Here is a 16,075-nt window from a genome sequence, read left to right on the forward strand (position 1 = left end):
TGGTTTTTAGAGTACATCTCCATACTCCAGCGCTGTGAGCACAGTACAGAGAGTTGGTTTTTAGAGTACATCTCCATACTCCAGCGCTGTGAGCACAGCACAGAGAGTTGGTTTTTAGAGTACATCTCCATACTCCAGCGCTGTGAGCACAGCACAGAGAGGTACCTCACAATAGTATTATATGGCTTAAATCTCTTTTGATACAATCAACTCTCTCTCAATGAGTTTCTATTGTTGTGCTGTCTCCCTCTTCCACTCCCAGTGTCTCTTCTACCTGGACCACATTTTTAGAATTGTATTCCCCGCTGACAGTAACATGGGCGCAACATAGGTGCAAACATGGGCTCTTCTCCTCCTCTCCGTACCCCTCCCACTCTCCACATCCATCTCTCTCCTGCTGTCTCCTGTGTGTCCTCTCGTTTCCCACACACTGCCTCTCACCTCATAACGATCATGTCTGGGGCAATGAAGTGTAAAATATGCCAACGCACCAGCCTGTGTGCCAGTGGGACGCTGGTAGGTGACTGCAGAGTTCTGGATCACATTCAATTCTCACACTGGGACGCAACTTCCACACCAATGTCACTGCAGACTTTTTGACTGTCTACAAACCAAAATAGTCCTCTCCCGAAAACAATTAAACTATCTCAGTAATATTATTGCAGAGTTAAGGAATCCAAATGGGTACAGGCCTTTTGTGAAATAAATAATTCACAAATAACTTGACACAAATGTTTTTGGTGCACTACAAGGGCATGTTTTTGTTATTCAGCAGAATACCAGGTGCACGGTGCAGGATAACTTTCATCCACATTCATGCCAACTGGTCTCCCTGTATGCTTAGAGCCTAATGACTACTTAATGATCTCAGGAGAGCCACACAGAAAACATGATTGCAACATGAAGGGAGAGACATTAGTCAGAACAGCCCCATATGTTTCAATAACAAGACATTGATACCAAATCACCAGAAACTATCAGGATTAAGTTATTTTTGGACCTCCTCAGGTCAATGATAGGATGGATTTTCCCATTCTGTTCTCTAGTAAAACTGAACTTGTTCTGAGTCATACTTGGCAGCCGATCCCTTTTAAAGATTTTGAAATCTATTTGGATCACTCAAATGAAAATGAGGCCAAAATCAAGAGAATCATTTGCTGTAGTTACATTCAAATTAAATCACACCCACATCCTTTTTACTGTGACGGAGCTTAATTGAACTTCATTCATGACTTCCAGCACACAAACACTTAAACTCTCCAGTCACAAAGACCTAATGATTTTCTTGCTCTATAATATCTTTGTACTAGGCTAACACATAATGGATCACAGGGTTTGCATCTTACCAAGCTTAAACTAACGGATTACTTTACACAACATTTTCCTCAGTTCTTAGTTTAAGCATGTACCACTTAGAAACTTACCCTCATGCCCAACTCAATGTTCTCTCCTCCATACACCTCCATGCCTGGGTCTAGAAGGCCAATCTCTCTAAAGTATTCTCTGTTCACCACAAAGGAGCAGCCAATCATGGCAGGGGTCCTGAACAGGAGAAATTACATATTGTATAACTACCCAGTACAAAAGTGAGTTGTAAAATATTGTATATTTTAAGAACATGTTTTTCAAGCCCTTACAATAAAACAACATACATCAGAGTATTGCACCAGAGTGCTGCCAAAGCACCTGCCCCCTGTCACGCCCTGATCTGTTTCACCTGTTTTTGTGATTGTCTCCACCCCCTCCAAGTGTTGCTTATTTTCCCTGGTGTATTTATCCCTGTGTTTCCTGTCTCTCTGTGCTAGTTTGTCTTGTATGTTCAAGTCAACCAGCGTGGTTTTCCTGTGCGCCTGCTTTTTCTATTCTTTTTGCTAGTCCTCCCAGTTTTGACCCTTGCCTGTTTTTGGACTCTGTACCCGCCTGCCTGACCATTCTGCCTGCCTTGACCTCGAACCTGCCTGCCACTCTGTACCTCCTGGGCTCTGAACTGGTTTTTGACCTTTTGCCTGTCCACGACCATTCTCTTGCCTACCCTTTTGGATCGTAATAAATATCGTGTCTGCATCTGGGTCTCGCCTTGTGCCCTTATAGCCCCCAATAATATCTAAGATATATATTTTTCCCATACCTGATGGGGGCCGTCTGATCTCCTCTGTCCAGCCAGGCCTGAGGGGGGATGATGTACATACACCACAGGCCCCAGTTGTAGCCATGGGCCGCGTTAGCATACTGCTGCACCTCAAACGTGTTGTGCTTGATGTTGTCGATCGAAGGCAGAATAATACGTGTTCGATCCTCCATGATTCTTGTTAGGATTGGCTCTGCCCTATCAAAGGAGGAAAGGAGACACATTTTAGTCACATGTTGTACCTCTATAAATGTTGTAATATCAGGAGCTTGAGATATTTACTGGTAACTGTACAATATCAACCATACTCAACAAGTGGTCCGGATCCAGACCCAGAACAGGGTCAATATGGATGTTTTTAGGAACTCAGTCGGACTTTCAACTTACTGCCGTTGAGCGTTTTAATAGTATCATGAACAGGGTGCAATTTCACAATCTGGTAGGGCATAGGCAGTTTTCCTCTTGTTATGCCATTCACTGACAGACCTTAGAAAGCTATTTATAGCCTGTTAGAAATGTCCGTTTGATCAACTACCTCATGTTAGATAGGTAGGCCTAACTTATCTTCATCTTGTAGGCTATGTATCATAGCCACATTGGCCAGATGAATTGCCCAGGAGCCTTGCCAGGGGACCCCATTGATTTTGCTGAGTCAGCCAGGTATCATATCAACACACAAGATATGGCAAAATATGTAGAATTGCAGGAAATTAGCTTTAAAACCAACATTTTAAAACTGGGGGTTTCTTACTGTGCTGGTAAAAGAACACGTGTGAACAAATCACATCTTTATTTTTTTTTATGTATAATGTTCATGAGTCAGACAGGTGATTTTCAGACAAGTGTGAAGTTTCACATAGATTTTTCACATGTTAATCTTTCACATGACTCAGACGTGGTTTCCCAACATTTCACATGTGACATTATAAATTTCACATGTGCTTTTGTAACTGGTGGGATTAGAACCCAGTCTACCACAGGAGAAGTCAACATCTTGACCATTCGACCAAGAGGGCCAACAATAATTTTGAAGTTGCTGGCTGGGCTACCTCATCACGTGACCATGAGCAACTTGACTGACTCATGTCCGCTACACTTTCACATGTGCATTTTTACATTTTAATGTCAGCTAGGGCTGTCAAACGATTCAAAAACGTAATTGAGTTTATCGTAGGATTTGCTGTGATTAATCACTATTAATCGCAAATTCATAATTCGCTCAAATGTAGCTGTAATTTAAGGTGTTTTATACAAAAAACATTGCAAGAATATTGCTGTTTTGATTTTGTCCAAAGTAACGGTTAGCAAAATCAGGTAACTTTCTTTATCCTCAAAGTCGACTTGTTTTGACATAGCTGTATAGACAATGTATTCTGAATGTTTTCAGGGTATTTTGAACACTTTCAGACAATGCAATACATCTTTTTTTTACACAAAAATTGCAAAGAGTTAACTTGAGATAACTCTGACAGCGCTAATTTGAACATGTTAAACAGGATAAATAAGGAGACACGGAGCGCTAACTTCTCTGTTCTTTTCACTGAGCTTCTTCCAAAGGTCACTGACCAACATATGAAGAAGAGAGGCGTGAGCCTGCAGCAGTAACACCCTGAATTGATGGCTCAGAAATTAGAAATAATTGTTTATTATTATAGTTACCTATTTACTTTATTATTATACTCAGGCAGGCTAAGTTACCTTTTTACAGAATTACATTACAGAATTTGCAATTCCAATTCCATAGCAATATGTTAACACCACCTTTTCACATGTGAGGAGAATAGCATTATTTCACCACCACATGTGAATTGCAATTCCACATGTGAAAGCTAGATTTTCACATGTGAATGTTTCTTACATGTGAAACTGAAAATACGATTTTCACATGTGAAGTTGCAATTCTATATGTGAAACTGCAAATTAGATTTTCACGTGATTGATTTTCACATGTGAAACTGCAAATTTGACATGTTTTCACATGTGAAACTGCAAATGTCACGTTTTTTTTGTAAGGGCGGACCTTTTCAAATAATACTTGAGTACCTCTGCTGTAGATGTAGTGTACGAGCTGACATAAAAGGAAAGCATGACAGTAAATCATGTTTCTGTCATCTCATCTGTTCCCAGATGGAAAACGGGACCACCGCAGTCTGTTCAAATATTTCATCATCATCAAAACATCCTAACGTCTCACTGCTAGCAGAGTGAGGTGCACTTCTCATCTTTCCTTACACTTGACACCTCCTTTCCCATTTCACGCCTGTTCCAGAGATCAAAACCAAATCAATATTAATGTATGTAGCTAGCAGTTCTCTATATTACGGCTGTAGTGAAACGCTCAGGCTGATGGCCTCACATGGGACACATGTAGTGAAACGCTCAGGCTGATGGCCTCACATGGGACACATGGTTGTGTTTTTTAAGTGTAAAACTAATTTACCGATGCAATCAGAGAGAATTTTCCAATGCGGTCATAACATTAGCAAAGAGTGTAAATAAGGAGTCTACATTTCACAGCTGCAATATCATTTCAGAACAAATAGGGATAACCTCTGAGAGTTAGTGTAACCTTTCCTGAATGAATTGCTCTTTCCAAAGTTGCGTGATGAAGATGGATTGCAGTGACTACTGTACCTCCTTGTCTTTCCATTACTGAAGGAAAGGAAAGGAATACCTCTGATATTCAAATAAGAGTGCTCTTTTTCTGTCAGACTGTCTTAAGACTCAGACGCACAAACTCTATCAGCAGGTCTCAGTGTAATGAATTCCAGGCTTATAATAGTACAGTATGTTGCTACATATTGGAGGACATATGAGTGTTGCACCGCAATGTTTGGAAGAATCTGCATCTGATTGATTGATAATGCATGAGATTATTTTAAACTCCTTTTCAATCTGAGGAAAAATAAGAATCTCTTTCTCACCATGCTGTGTTGAACTCAACATGTGCGTCAAAGAAGCCGACAACTGGTGCAGTGGCTGCTTTCCATCCAAGGATTCTGGCCCGTATAAGTCCCTCTCGTCTGCTATTTCTGACAATCTTCACTAGGCCTGGATAATTCTTATTCACATACTGATCCAGGTTCAGCTTTAGGTCCACTGAAAAAACAAACAAAGAATCAAGTGTTGGAGCAAAAACTAGAAAACAATAATTTCAGGTAAGTCTCTCTCACTATCTCTCTCACGCTTACACACACACACACACACACAGACACACACACTCACCCACGCACACACACAGTCTTGTATAACTATAACTTGTGGGGACAAACAATTCAGTCCCATTCAAAATCCTATTTTCCCTAACCCCTAACCCTAACCCTAAACATGACCATAACCCAAACTCTAACCTTAACACCAAAACCTAACCTTAACCCTAACCCTAAATCTAAACCTAGCGCCTAACCCTAAAACTAACCCTAGCTCCTAACCCTAAACCTAACTCTAACACTAACCCTAATTCTAACCTTAACCCTAAACCCCCTAGAAATAGCATTTGACATTGTGGGGACGACCAAAATCTCCCCAGATGGTCCATTTTTATTAGTTTACAATTCTTGTGGTCCCCACAAGTATAGTTAAACACGTCCACACACATATACACACACACACGCACTGGAAAAGCCCTTGAGTTACCACTGTCACTGTTGTCGTCCACCAGGATGATCTCCTTGAGGATGTATGCAGGTGTGTGATTGACCAGGCTGTGGACTGACCGTAGGATCACAGACAAGGCCTCGTTTACAAAGATGAACACCACCGTCATCTGAGGGAGGTCATCTGGGTAAGTCATCAGCTTGCACCTGTCAACACAATTTAGTGAGAAGCTGTCACATCAGTGCCCTAAACTCAAATGTTATCTTCTGGTTTTCAAGCTGTGAGGGCAGGGTTTAGGACCTACTTTTTCGGCCTGTAGTCGGGAATGGATCTATCCAGCGGGATTTGATTGCTCAGCTGTGCGTTGTAGCCATAATCTTTGTACTTTCCCCCATCTGGGTCACGGACAGGGTTTCTCAGGGTTGCAGGGTTCCTGGCCTGCCCCTGTCTCAGACCCATTTGTCCCTCCAGCAATCCAACCGGCTTTCCCAGCCCTGTGGAAATTCAGAGGAAAATGTTAGACTTATTTTGCTGTCTGAGGTGCCAGCAAGCTGTTACACCTTTCATCTCAATTCGTCAATAATTTGAGCTGTCTCTTTTCCGTTGAGAAACTAAACAAAATGTGAGCATCTAGATGAATTGGAGAGTTGGCAATTGAAGTGTAGACAGGGGAAATAATTGACATGTCTACTGACTGACTCCAGCACCTTCCCTGTTAAAGATAGGATGCCGTTGGATGAAATAATACTAAAAGTCATCTTCAGAAACTCCCAGTCTGACTGGCAAACAGGAGAGCCAGGTAGAAGGAAGCTCAAGGTTGTTATTATTATTCTTTATCTAGACTCTACTAGTGGAGAGGAATACACAACAAGGGGACAGGATGATTGACTTGTAATGTGAGTAGAATGGCTTAGACTGTCAGTATTACAGCAGGACCTGGCATCTTGCTAATCCAATTTCTGAACTGATTATGCATTTAAAAACTGATAATAAGTGTCAAAGTGACATAGTCGAAACTTAATTATTGCATTAATTAATTGATTCAATTAGCTTGTCCCTTGAGGTGGATTTTAGAAAGCAAATGGATCAGACAAACACCACATTGGATACTGAAGATGAATCTGTAAATGTGGTATACAAATGTAGGATCTTAATTTGACCTATATTGTCACAGTAAAATAATCCTGCAGCAACAGGATTTGAACATTTAGTCCATAATGTTGCTTGATCGGTGGTTAGGCCATTAGCTGGCCAAAAGTAGGCTACATGAACAGTGCAATACTGTTAATATAACCGTGTGTTAGTGCGGGTTTTCAGAGAATTGATGTAAATCCCAAAGCTCATCTGCATATCCTGCAATTCAGGAAAATTCTCAGCTTCAAAAGAGTGATCAAATTAAGATCCTACATCCTTAATAGTCAAACCCTTTGGATCCCGCGACGCAGTTGGCATCAGTTGCTGGGACTGATAGTCTCTGTTCAGTGATCCTACCAATCAAGGACAGGTCTGATGAGCTATTTGGCATTGCAGCTATGCGTTGCAGCTAGCTAGCTGCATATCAAGCTAGCTGGGTTTTCTTGAGGGCTTGAACACAGCCCGCGACGCTGTTAGCCATTGTGCCTAGATCCCTGCTGTTTGTTGTTTTCAATCTTCCCTGTGACCTGCCCTGTGACCTGCCCTGTCTGGAACTGCGAGGAGTAACAGAGTAATCTACCTTGCTAGCTACCATGACAAAGACCAAAGCCGGCGGGAGTACCGTTGAGGACAGTGGTGTCTCTCTAATACAGGTGAAGGATCTTTTAAACGGTCAAAAATATAAATTAATTGATTAATGGACAGCTGAATGTACATATTTTTCTCTCTTGCTTTGTTTGCTCTTTTCAGTGATAAGCTACCCGGGAAAGGGCTGAAAACAGCCCATGTAAATAATGAATTCAATAACTTGCTAACATCAGATAACATTCATATATTAGCCATTTCTGAGACTCACTTAGATAATTAATTTGATGATACAGCAGTAGCAATACAATGATATAACATCTACAGAAGAGACAGAAATGCTTATGGGGGAGGTGTTGCTGTATGTAGAGACATATCACTGTAATGCTTAGAGAAGATCTTATGCCAAGTGCTATTGAAATGTTGTGGTTGCAGGCACATCTAAAGGATTGTATTTTGGGGTGTTGCTATAGGCCACCAAGTGTGAACAGTCAGTATCTAAATAATATGTGTGAAATGCTTGATAGTGTGTGTGTTGTAAACAGAGAGGTCTACTTTCTTGGGGACCTGAATATTGACTGGTTTTCATCAAGCTGTCCGCTCACGATGGAGGTTTTTACTGTCACCAGATCCTGTAATCTGGTTCAGGTTATTAATCAACCTACCAGGGTGTTTACAAACACTACAGGAACAAGATCATCCACATCGATCACATTTTTACTAATACTGTAAAACAGTGTTCTAAGCTGTATCCGTACCCATTGGATGCAGTGATCACAATATAGTGGCTATATCCAGGAAAGCCAAAGTTCCAACAGCTGGGGCTAAAATAGAGTATAAGAGATCATACAAAAGATGTAGCTGTGACTCTTACAGTATGTGGATGATGTTAAAAATATTTGTTGGTCTGATGTAATTAATGAGGAGCATCCAGACACTGCACTTGAATTAATGAAGTTGCTTCTTTCAATTATTGATAAACATGCACCAGTAAAGAAACTGACTGTTTGAACTGTTAAGGCTCTATGGATTGATGAGGGATGTTAAAAATGTATGGTTGAAAGAGATGGGGCAAAAGGAGTGGCTAATAAGTCTGGCTGCATATCTGACTGGCTGACTTACTGCAAATTGAGAAATGATGTGACTAAACTCAACAAAAAGAAGAAGAAACTGTATTATGAAGCCACGATCAATGATATAAAGAATGATGGGGGGGAAAATGTGGAGTACTTTAAATGAAATTATTGTCGGAAAGACAAATTCAACTCTGTCTTTCATTGAATCAGATGGCTTATTCATCACAAAACCATTTGATGTTGCCAATTATTTTAATGATTTCTTCATTGGCAAAGTGGGCAAACTTAGGCAGGAAATGCCAATAACGAACAGTAAGCCATTGTATTCATGCATAAAAAAACAAATAATGAAAGAAAAGCATTGCAAGTTGGAATTTTGTAAAGTTAGTGTGGAAAAATTGTTTTCGATCAATAATGACAAACCTACTGGCATTGACAAATTAGATGGAAAGCTACTAAGGATGGTAGCTGACTCTTTAGCCACATTTCTTTAATAATATGTTTATTATTTTCCAATAAAAAAAATCTTTAAAAAAGACAGCAATACAGACATTGACATTCATTGTACTGTTGAATGGGATGGCTAATTTAGAGGACAAAACTTAACTCACACATACGTAAAATAAAACTAAATCCTATTAGGTGGTACATGTATAAGAAGACAGCATATAGTCATTACAAGCAGTGTAGTTAAGCCAAAAATAAATATTGAGTGGAGTACAGCACAGAGTAGCAGCAGATCATCAACCCAGTTATGAAGCGGGACTAGACCATATATCCAGTATCGCCTGACATATTTTGTAAAACATTGGACTTCTATTGGAGGTATTGTATCAAATCTTTTCCATATGTATTACATTCCCTAAATCCCGTAACCACATTTCAAAGGTAGGTACAGTCTCCAATTTCCAAAATTGCAATATGAGCCTTTCAGCTTATAGAGTACAAAGAGAGACAGCCTTCCCTTCCTGGTTATTCCCATCAACTGTACCAAACAGAGCGATCAATGGGTCTGGGACTAGAACTCTATTGAGGATAAGTAATCAAAAATGAGAGCCCAGTAAGCATTTAACTTAGGACATGTCCAAAATAAGTGGGTCAACGTCCCCTCATCCTGCTTGCACCTCTCCCACAGTGGTGAGGTGTCCGGGAATATTTTATGCAGTTTTACTTTTGAGTAATGTAACTTGTGTATCACCTTAAACTGTACAAGGTTGTGTCTGGCATTCACTGAACTGTGGTTTATATTCCTGAGAGCTTCTACCCAGTCCTCATCTGGGATTTCTGAACCAAGTTCTTGTTCCCAAGCCCTTTTAATGGTGTCTGTGGATACCTCTATGTGGGCCTGTAGCACATCATACAGTCTAGAGACCGACCCTTTTGAATGAGGTATGACAAGGATCAGGCTATCTAATGTAGGACTATTTGGCTTAATGCCATACTGTGGGATATGTGTTCTGAAGAAATTCCTGATTTGGAGGTATCTGAAAAAATGTGTTGTTGGCATGTTAAACTTATCCTGTAAGTTGTTGAAATGAAGCTAACTGACCATCAATGCATAAGTTACCAATTGTTGTGAAACCCTTCTCCCTCCACCCCTTCTCCCTCATCCAATGCAGGGTGGAAAGCGTGATTCAGGCAAATCAGGCTGTCAATGTATACAGCGGGTATGTTAAGAAACTACCTCATCTGTTTCCAGATCCTAAGAGTATGACAAATGACTGGATAAGAGTCATAAGTGGCTTTTTTCACATATGATGGACTATTAACAAGTGCCGGGAGTGAGGAACGTTGATAGGAGGCCTGCTCAATCAAAAGCCATGAAGGCATATCATTCTGTCGCTTCCCAGGTAAACTTTCCCTCCCGAAAGACACAATGTTCCGATTAGCAGCCCAATAATACAGTTTGAAGTGAGGAAGGCCAAAGCCCCCCTCTATCTTGTACTTGCATAAATGCTTCTTTGAAATTCTGGCTGCCTTGTTATCCCATAAAAATGGAATTACTATTAAATCCAGTTTCTTAAAATAGCGTTGTGGTATGAAATTGGGTAGACATTGGAAGAGGTAAAGAAACCTGGGTAGGACAACCATTTTAATAGTGTTTATATGACCAACCAAGGAGATAGGCATAGTTTTCCAAAAATCTTTATTTTGTTTAAGCTGATAAATATTCATGTCCCAATTTGCTTTCAATAGCTGAACAAGGTCTCTTGTTACTACAATGCCAAGGCTTGTGAACTTGTCCATCACTGTTCTAAATGAGGTAGATTGTAGAAATTGCATATCCACAGGCCGTGATATCGGCATCAATTCGCTTTTTTGCCAGTTTATCTTGTAGCCAGAGAAGGAGCCGAATGTATTTATCAAGTTAAGTAAGGGTGTAATAGAAGTTTTAGGCTTGGACAAAAACAAAAGAATATCGTCTGCATATAGGGACATTTTGTGCTGTGTGTCTTTCATTTTAATCTGGAGCTATATCGGCACATGCACGAATGCGTCGTAGCAAGGGGTTCCATGGCTATAGCGAAGAGAGCAGGCAAAATAGGGTACCCCCTGTCGGCAGACTGCGACATTTCCTGGGTGGTTACCACGGACGCCATTGGATGTGCATAAATAATTCTTATCCAATTAATAAATTCCTTTCCAAACCCGAAATGCTACAGAACCAACATCATATACTTCCACTCAATCTGATCAAACGCCTTCTCTGCGTCAAGAGCAATTACCACTGCCTCAACTTTATGATCATGATACATTACGTTGAAAAGGCGTCTCAAATTGTAGTATATATCTCGGCGAAGGATAAAACCTGTCTGGTCAGGGTGTATGATGTCAGAAATATATTTTTTCAATCGGTTTGCCAATATCTTTGTCAACACCTTATTTTCTATGGGGAATAACGACACAGGGAGATAAGACGACATCTCCATGGAATCTCTATCTTTTTTCAAGATCAGTGCTATTGTAGCCTCATACAGTGTTTGCGGGAGTTTGGCATTTTCTTTGGATTGTTTAAACATTCGCAGCATAAGTAGAGCTAGAATGGCGCAGTACTTCTTATAGAATTCTATTACATATCCATCGGGCCCAGCGGCCTTGCTGTTTGGAAATTGTGCTATCGCTGTGTTAATCTCCTCTAAAGTTATCCCAGCATCGAGTGCATTAGCTGCCCCCCATGTCTAGTTTAGAAAGTTCACATTCAGTGAGAAAGCGTTCCATAGTTTGTGGATCAGTAGCATCGCATTTTGATTGATATAGCTCTGAGTAAAACTGCACAAAGCATTTATTAATATCCTGCGGATCTGTTACTATTTTACCCTTCTTGGCTTTTATTTTGTGAAGAGCTCTAGATGCCTGTACATGCCTTAGCTGTCTTGCTAATAATTTATGTGGTTTGTCACCCAGTTCAAAATAACTTTGTTGCGTTCTAGCAAGTAAAGAGCCCACCCATTTTGAAAGGATGGTATTGTATTCATATCTCAACTTTGTGATCTTCTCAAGGACTGCATTCGAGGAATTCGTCCTAAAAACGTTATCCTGTTCCCCTTATAGCCACATTTTTAATTTGAGCGTAGAGGAAAGTCTTTGTCCTCAGGCCTGGAAGGAAGCCAAAGTAATTCCGCTACCCAAGAGTGGTAAAGCGGCCTTCACTGGTTCAAACAGCAGACCTATAATTTTGCTGCCAGCTCTTAGCAAACTGTTGGAATAAACAAACTTTATTTTTGGAGTTAGGTGTCAAAAAAGCAGAGGATAACTTTATTACAGACAGACCTCTCCCCATCTTTACAACCATTGAATATATATGTTTTGACCAGGCCAGTTTACAATCTAAGGTAACGCCAAGTAATTTAGTCTCCTCGACTTCTTCAACAGCAACAAATTCATTCCCAGATTCAGCTGAGGTCTAGAATTTAGGGAATGATTTGTACCAAATACAATGCTCTTCGTTTTAGAGATGATCAGGACCAGTTTATTACTGGCCACCCATTCCAAAACAGTCTGCAACTGTTTGTCACTGGTTTCAGTGACTTCATTAGCTGTGTTTGCTGATGCATACATAGTTGAATCCTCAGCATACTTGGACACCCGTGCTTTGTTTAATGCCAGTGGCAGGTCATTGGTAAAATGGAAAAGAGTAGAGGGCCTAGAAAACTGCCCTGCGGTACACCAAACTTTACATGTTTGACATTAAAGAAGCTTCCATTAAAGAAAACCCTTTGAGTTATATTAGATAGATAGCTCTGAATCCACGATATGGCAGAGATTGAAAAGCCATAACACATACAGTATCGTTTGAAAGTTTGGGGTCACTTAGAAATGCCCTTGTTTTTGAAAGAAAAGCAATTTTTTTGTCCATTAAAATAACATCAAATTGATCAGAAATACAGTGTAGACATTGTTAATGTTGTAAATGACTATTGTAGCTGGAAACGGCTGATTTTTTATGGAATATCTACATAGGCGTACAGAGGCCCATTATCAGCAACCATCACTCCTGTATTCCAATGGCATGCTGTGTTAGCTAATCCAAGATTATCATTTTAAAAGGCTAATTGATCATTAGAAGACCCTTTTGCAATTATGTTAGCACACCTGAAAACTGTTGTTCTGATTAAAGAAGCAATAAAACTGTCCTTCTTTAGACTAGGTGAGTATCTGGAGCATCAGCATTTGTGGGTTCGATTACAGGCTCAAAATGTTCAGAAACAAATAACTTTCTTCTGAAACTCATCAGTCTACTCTTGTTCTGAGAAATGAAGGCTATTCCATGCGAGTAATTGCCAAGAAACTGAAGATCTCGTACAACGCTGTGTACTACTCTCTTCACAGAACACAGCAAACTGGCTCTAACCAGAATAGAAAGAGGAGTGGGAGGCCCCGGTGCACAACTGAGCAAGAGGACAAGTACATTAGTGTCTAGTTTGAGAAACATATGTTAATTTAACACATGTTAGACTGAAGTCTAACAAAACAACCCCCACAATCTTTTTATCATCAATTTCTCTCAGCCAATCATCAGTCATTTGTGTAAGTGCTGTGCTTGTTGAATGTCTTTCTCTATAAGCATGCTGAAAGTTTGTTGTCAATTTGTTTACTGTAAAATAGCATTATATCTGGTCAAACACAATTTTTTTTAAAGTTTACTAAGGGTTGGTAATAGGCTGATTGGTCGGATATTTGAGCCAGTAACTTTACGGAATTTAAAATTACAATGCTTGTCTTTCATCATTTGGTCAGAAATACTTGGATGTGTAATGTCAGCATTTGCTGCTAGCATGTTATGCCTATGTTTGCTATTCTTGCCAATTTAAAAAATCATTAAAGTAGTTGGCAAAATCAGTTGTTTTTGTGATGAATGAGCAATCTGTTTCAATGAATGATGAAGCTGAGTTTGCCCTTTGATCCAGAATTTCATTTAAGGTGCTCCAAAGCTTTTTACTGTCATTCTTTATTTCATTTATCTTGATTTCATAGTGTAGTTTCTTCTTCTTTTTATTTAGTTTAGTCACATGATTTCTCAATTTGCAATAAGTGTGCCAATCGGTTGGGCAGCCAGACTTCTTTGCCATTCCTTTTGCCTCATCCCTCTCAACCATACAATTGTTCAGCTCCTCATCAATTAACAGTTTCTACATTGTAATCAGGGGGCTGTTATAAATACTATGCATGCCAGTCTCTCTTGGCTAAGCGTTGAGGAGAGACTGACTGCATCACTTCTTATTTTTATAAGAAACATTAATGTGTTGAAAATCCAAAATTGTTTGCATAGTCCACTTACACACAGCTCTGAAACAGCAAACCTGGTTTCAAAACACAGATAAACCAACACCCCACAGCAGAATGCCTCTGCCCTATTTGACCTAGATAGTTTGTGTGTATGCATTGATATGTAGGCTACGTGTGCCTTTAAAAAAATGTATGCAGTTCTGTCCTTGAGCTGTCTATTAATGTTCTGTATTATGTCATGTTTCATATTTTGTGTGGACACCAGGTTGAGTAGCTGCTGCTTTTGCAACAGCTAATGGGGACCCTAATAAAATACCAAATACCAAACCTGCTGCAGAAATGTCATCATCTGGCTTGAATTTCATCACAGATATATAAACTTTATATCTGATACAGTTGAAGTCGGAAGTTTACATACACTTAGGTTGGAGTCATTAAATCTCGTTTTTTCAACCACTCCACAAATTTCTTGTTAACAAACGATAGTTTTGGCAAGTCGATTAGGACATCTACTTTGTGCATGACACAAGTCATTTTTCCAACAATTGCTTACAGACAGATTATTTCACTTATAATTCACTGTATCACAATTCCAGTGGGTCAGAAGTTTACATACTGTAACGGTCCTGACCTGTTTTATGTTGTTTTTGTATGTGTTTAGGTCAGGGCATGTGTTTTGGGTGGGCAGTCTATGTTATCTGTTTCTATGTTGGTTTTGGTTGCCTGGTATGGCTCTTAATTAGAGGCAGGAGTTTTGCGTTCTCCTCTAATTAAGAGTCATATTTAGGTAGGGTGTTCTCACTGTTTGTTTGTGGGTGATTGTCTCCTGTGTCGTCGAATGTATGTACCATACGGGACTGTTTGGCTGTTCGTTTATTTTGATGTCGTCTGTTTCCTGTCCGTGAGTTTACGTTTAGTTATGTAAGTTTATGTTCAGGTTTCGTCAACGTCGTTTTCTTGTTTTGTATATTTGAAAGTGTTTTGTTTCGTGTTGCCATCGTCGTGTTAAATAAAAAGATGGCTTATTTCCCGAAAGCTGCATTTTGGTCTGATGATCCTTCTCTCCTCTCCTTGTCCGAGGATGAGGAGAGAGACAGCCCTTACACATACACTAAATTGACTCTGCCTTTAAACAGCTTGGAAAATTCCAGAAAATGATATCATGGCTATAGAAGCTTCTGATAGGCTAATTTATATTATTTGAGTCAATTGGAGGTGTACCTGTGGATTTACTTCCCAGCCTACCTTCAAACTCAATGCCTCTTTGCTTGACATCATGGGAAAATCAAAAGAAATCAGCCAAGACCTCAGAAACAAAATTGTAGACCTCCACAAGTCTGGTTCATCCTTGGGAGCAATTTCCAAACGCCTGAAGGTAACACGTTAATCTGTACAAACAATAGTATGCAAGTATAAACACCATGGAACCACGTAGCCATCATACCGCTCAGGAAGGAGACATGTTCTGTCTCCTAGAGATGAACGTACTTTGTTGCGAAAAGTGCAAACCAATCCCAGAACAACAGCAAAGGATCTTGTGAAGATGCTGGAGGAAACAGGTACAAAAGCATCTATATCCACAGTAAACTGAGTCCTATATCGACATAACCTGAAAGGCCGCTCAGCAAGGAAGAAGCCACTGCTCCAAAACCGCCATAAAAAAGCCAGACTGCGGTTTGCAACTGCACATGGGGACAAAGATCGTACTTTTTGGAGAAATGTCCAATGTTCTGATGAAACAAAAATAGAACTGTTTGGCCATAATGCCTATTGTTATGTTTGGAGGAAAAAGGGGGAGGCTTGCAAGCCGATGAACACCATCCCAACC

General features: G+C 40.0%; 1 protein-coding gene across 3 annotated transcripts in view; it reads right to left on the reverse strand.

The window, feature by feature from the left end:
- LOC129814601 (polypeptide N-acetylgalactosaminyltransferase 9-like) overlaps window positions 1-16,075 on the reverse strand; it is a 46,479-nt gene that overhangs the window by 11,152 nt on the left and 19,252 nt on the right. For 2 of the 3 annotated variants that reach the window (XM_055867783.1, XM_055867777.1), the window contains 5 exons: window positions 6,030-6,219; window positions 5,765-5,931; window positions 5,053-5,227; window positions 2,129-2,326; window positions 1,425-1,542 (listed from right to left, as the gene is read on the reverse strand). In XM_055867783.1, the coding sequence (XP_055723758.1) occupies window positions 1,425-1,542; window positions 2,129-2,326; window positions 5,053-5,227; window positions 5,765-5,931; window positions 6,030-6,184 (813 nt within the window). In that variant the 5' untranslated portion in view covers window positions 6,185-6,219. Of the gene's footprint in view, window positions 1-1,424; window positions 1,543-1,717; window positions 1,831-2,128; window positions 2,327-5,052; window positions 5,228-5,764; window positions 5,932-6,029; window positions 6,220-16,075 lie in introns of those variants that run through there. The other variant, XM_055867790.1, reaches the window with a different exon arrangement.

This window comes from Salvelinus fontinalis, chromosome 2 (genome assembly GCF_029448725.1).
Source record: "Salvelinus fontinalis isolate EN_2023a chromosome 2, ASM2944872v1, whole genome shotgun sequence".
NCBI lineage: Eukaryota > Metazoa > Chordata > Actinopteri > Salmoniformes > Salmonidae > Salvelinus > Salvelinus fontinalis.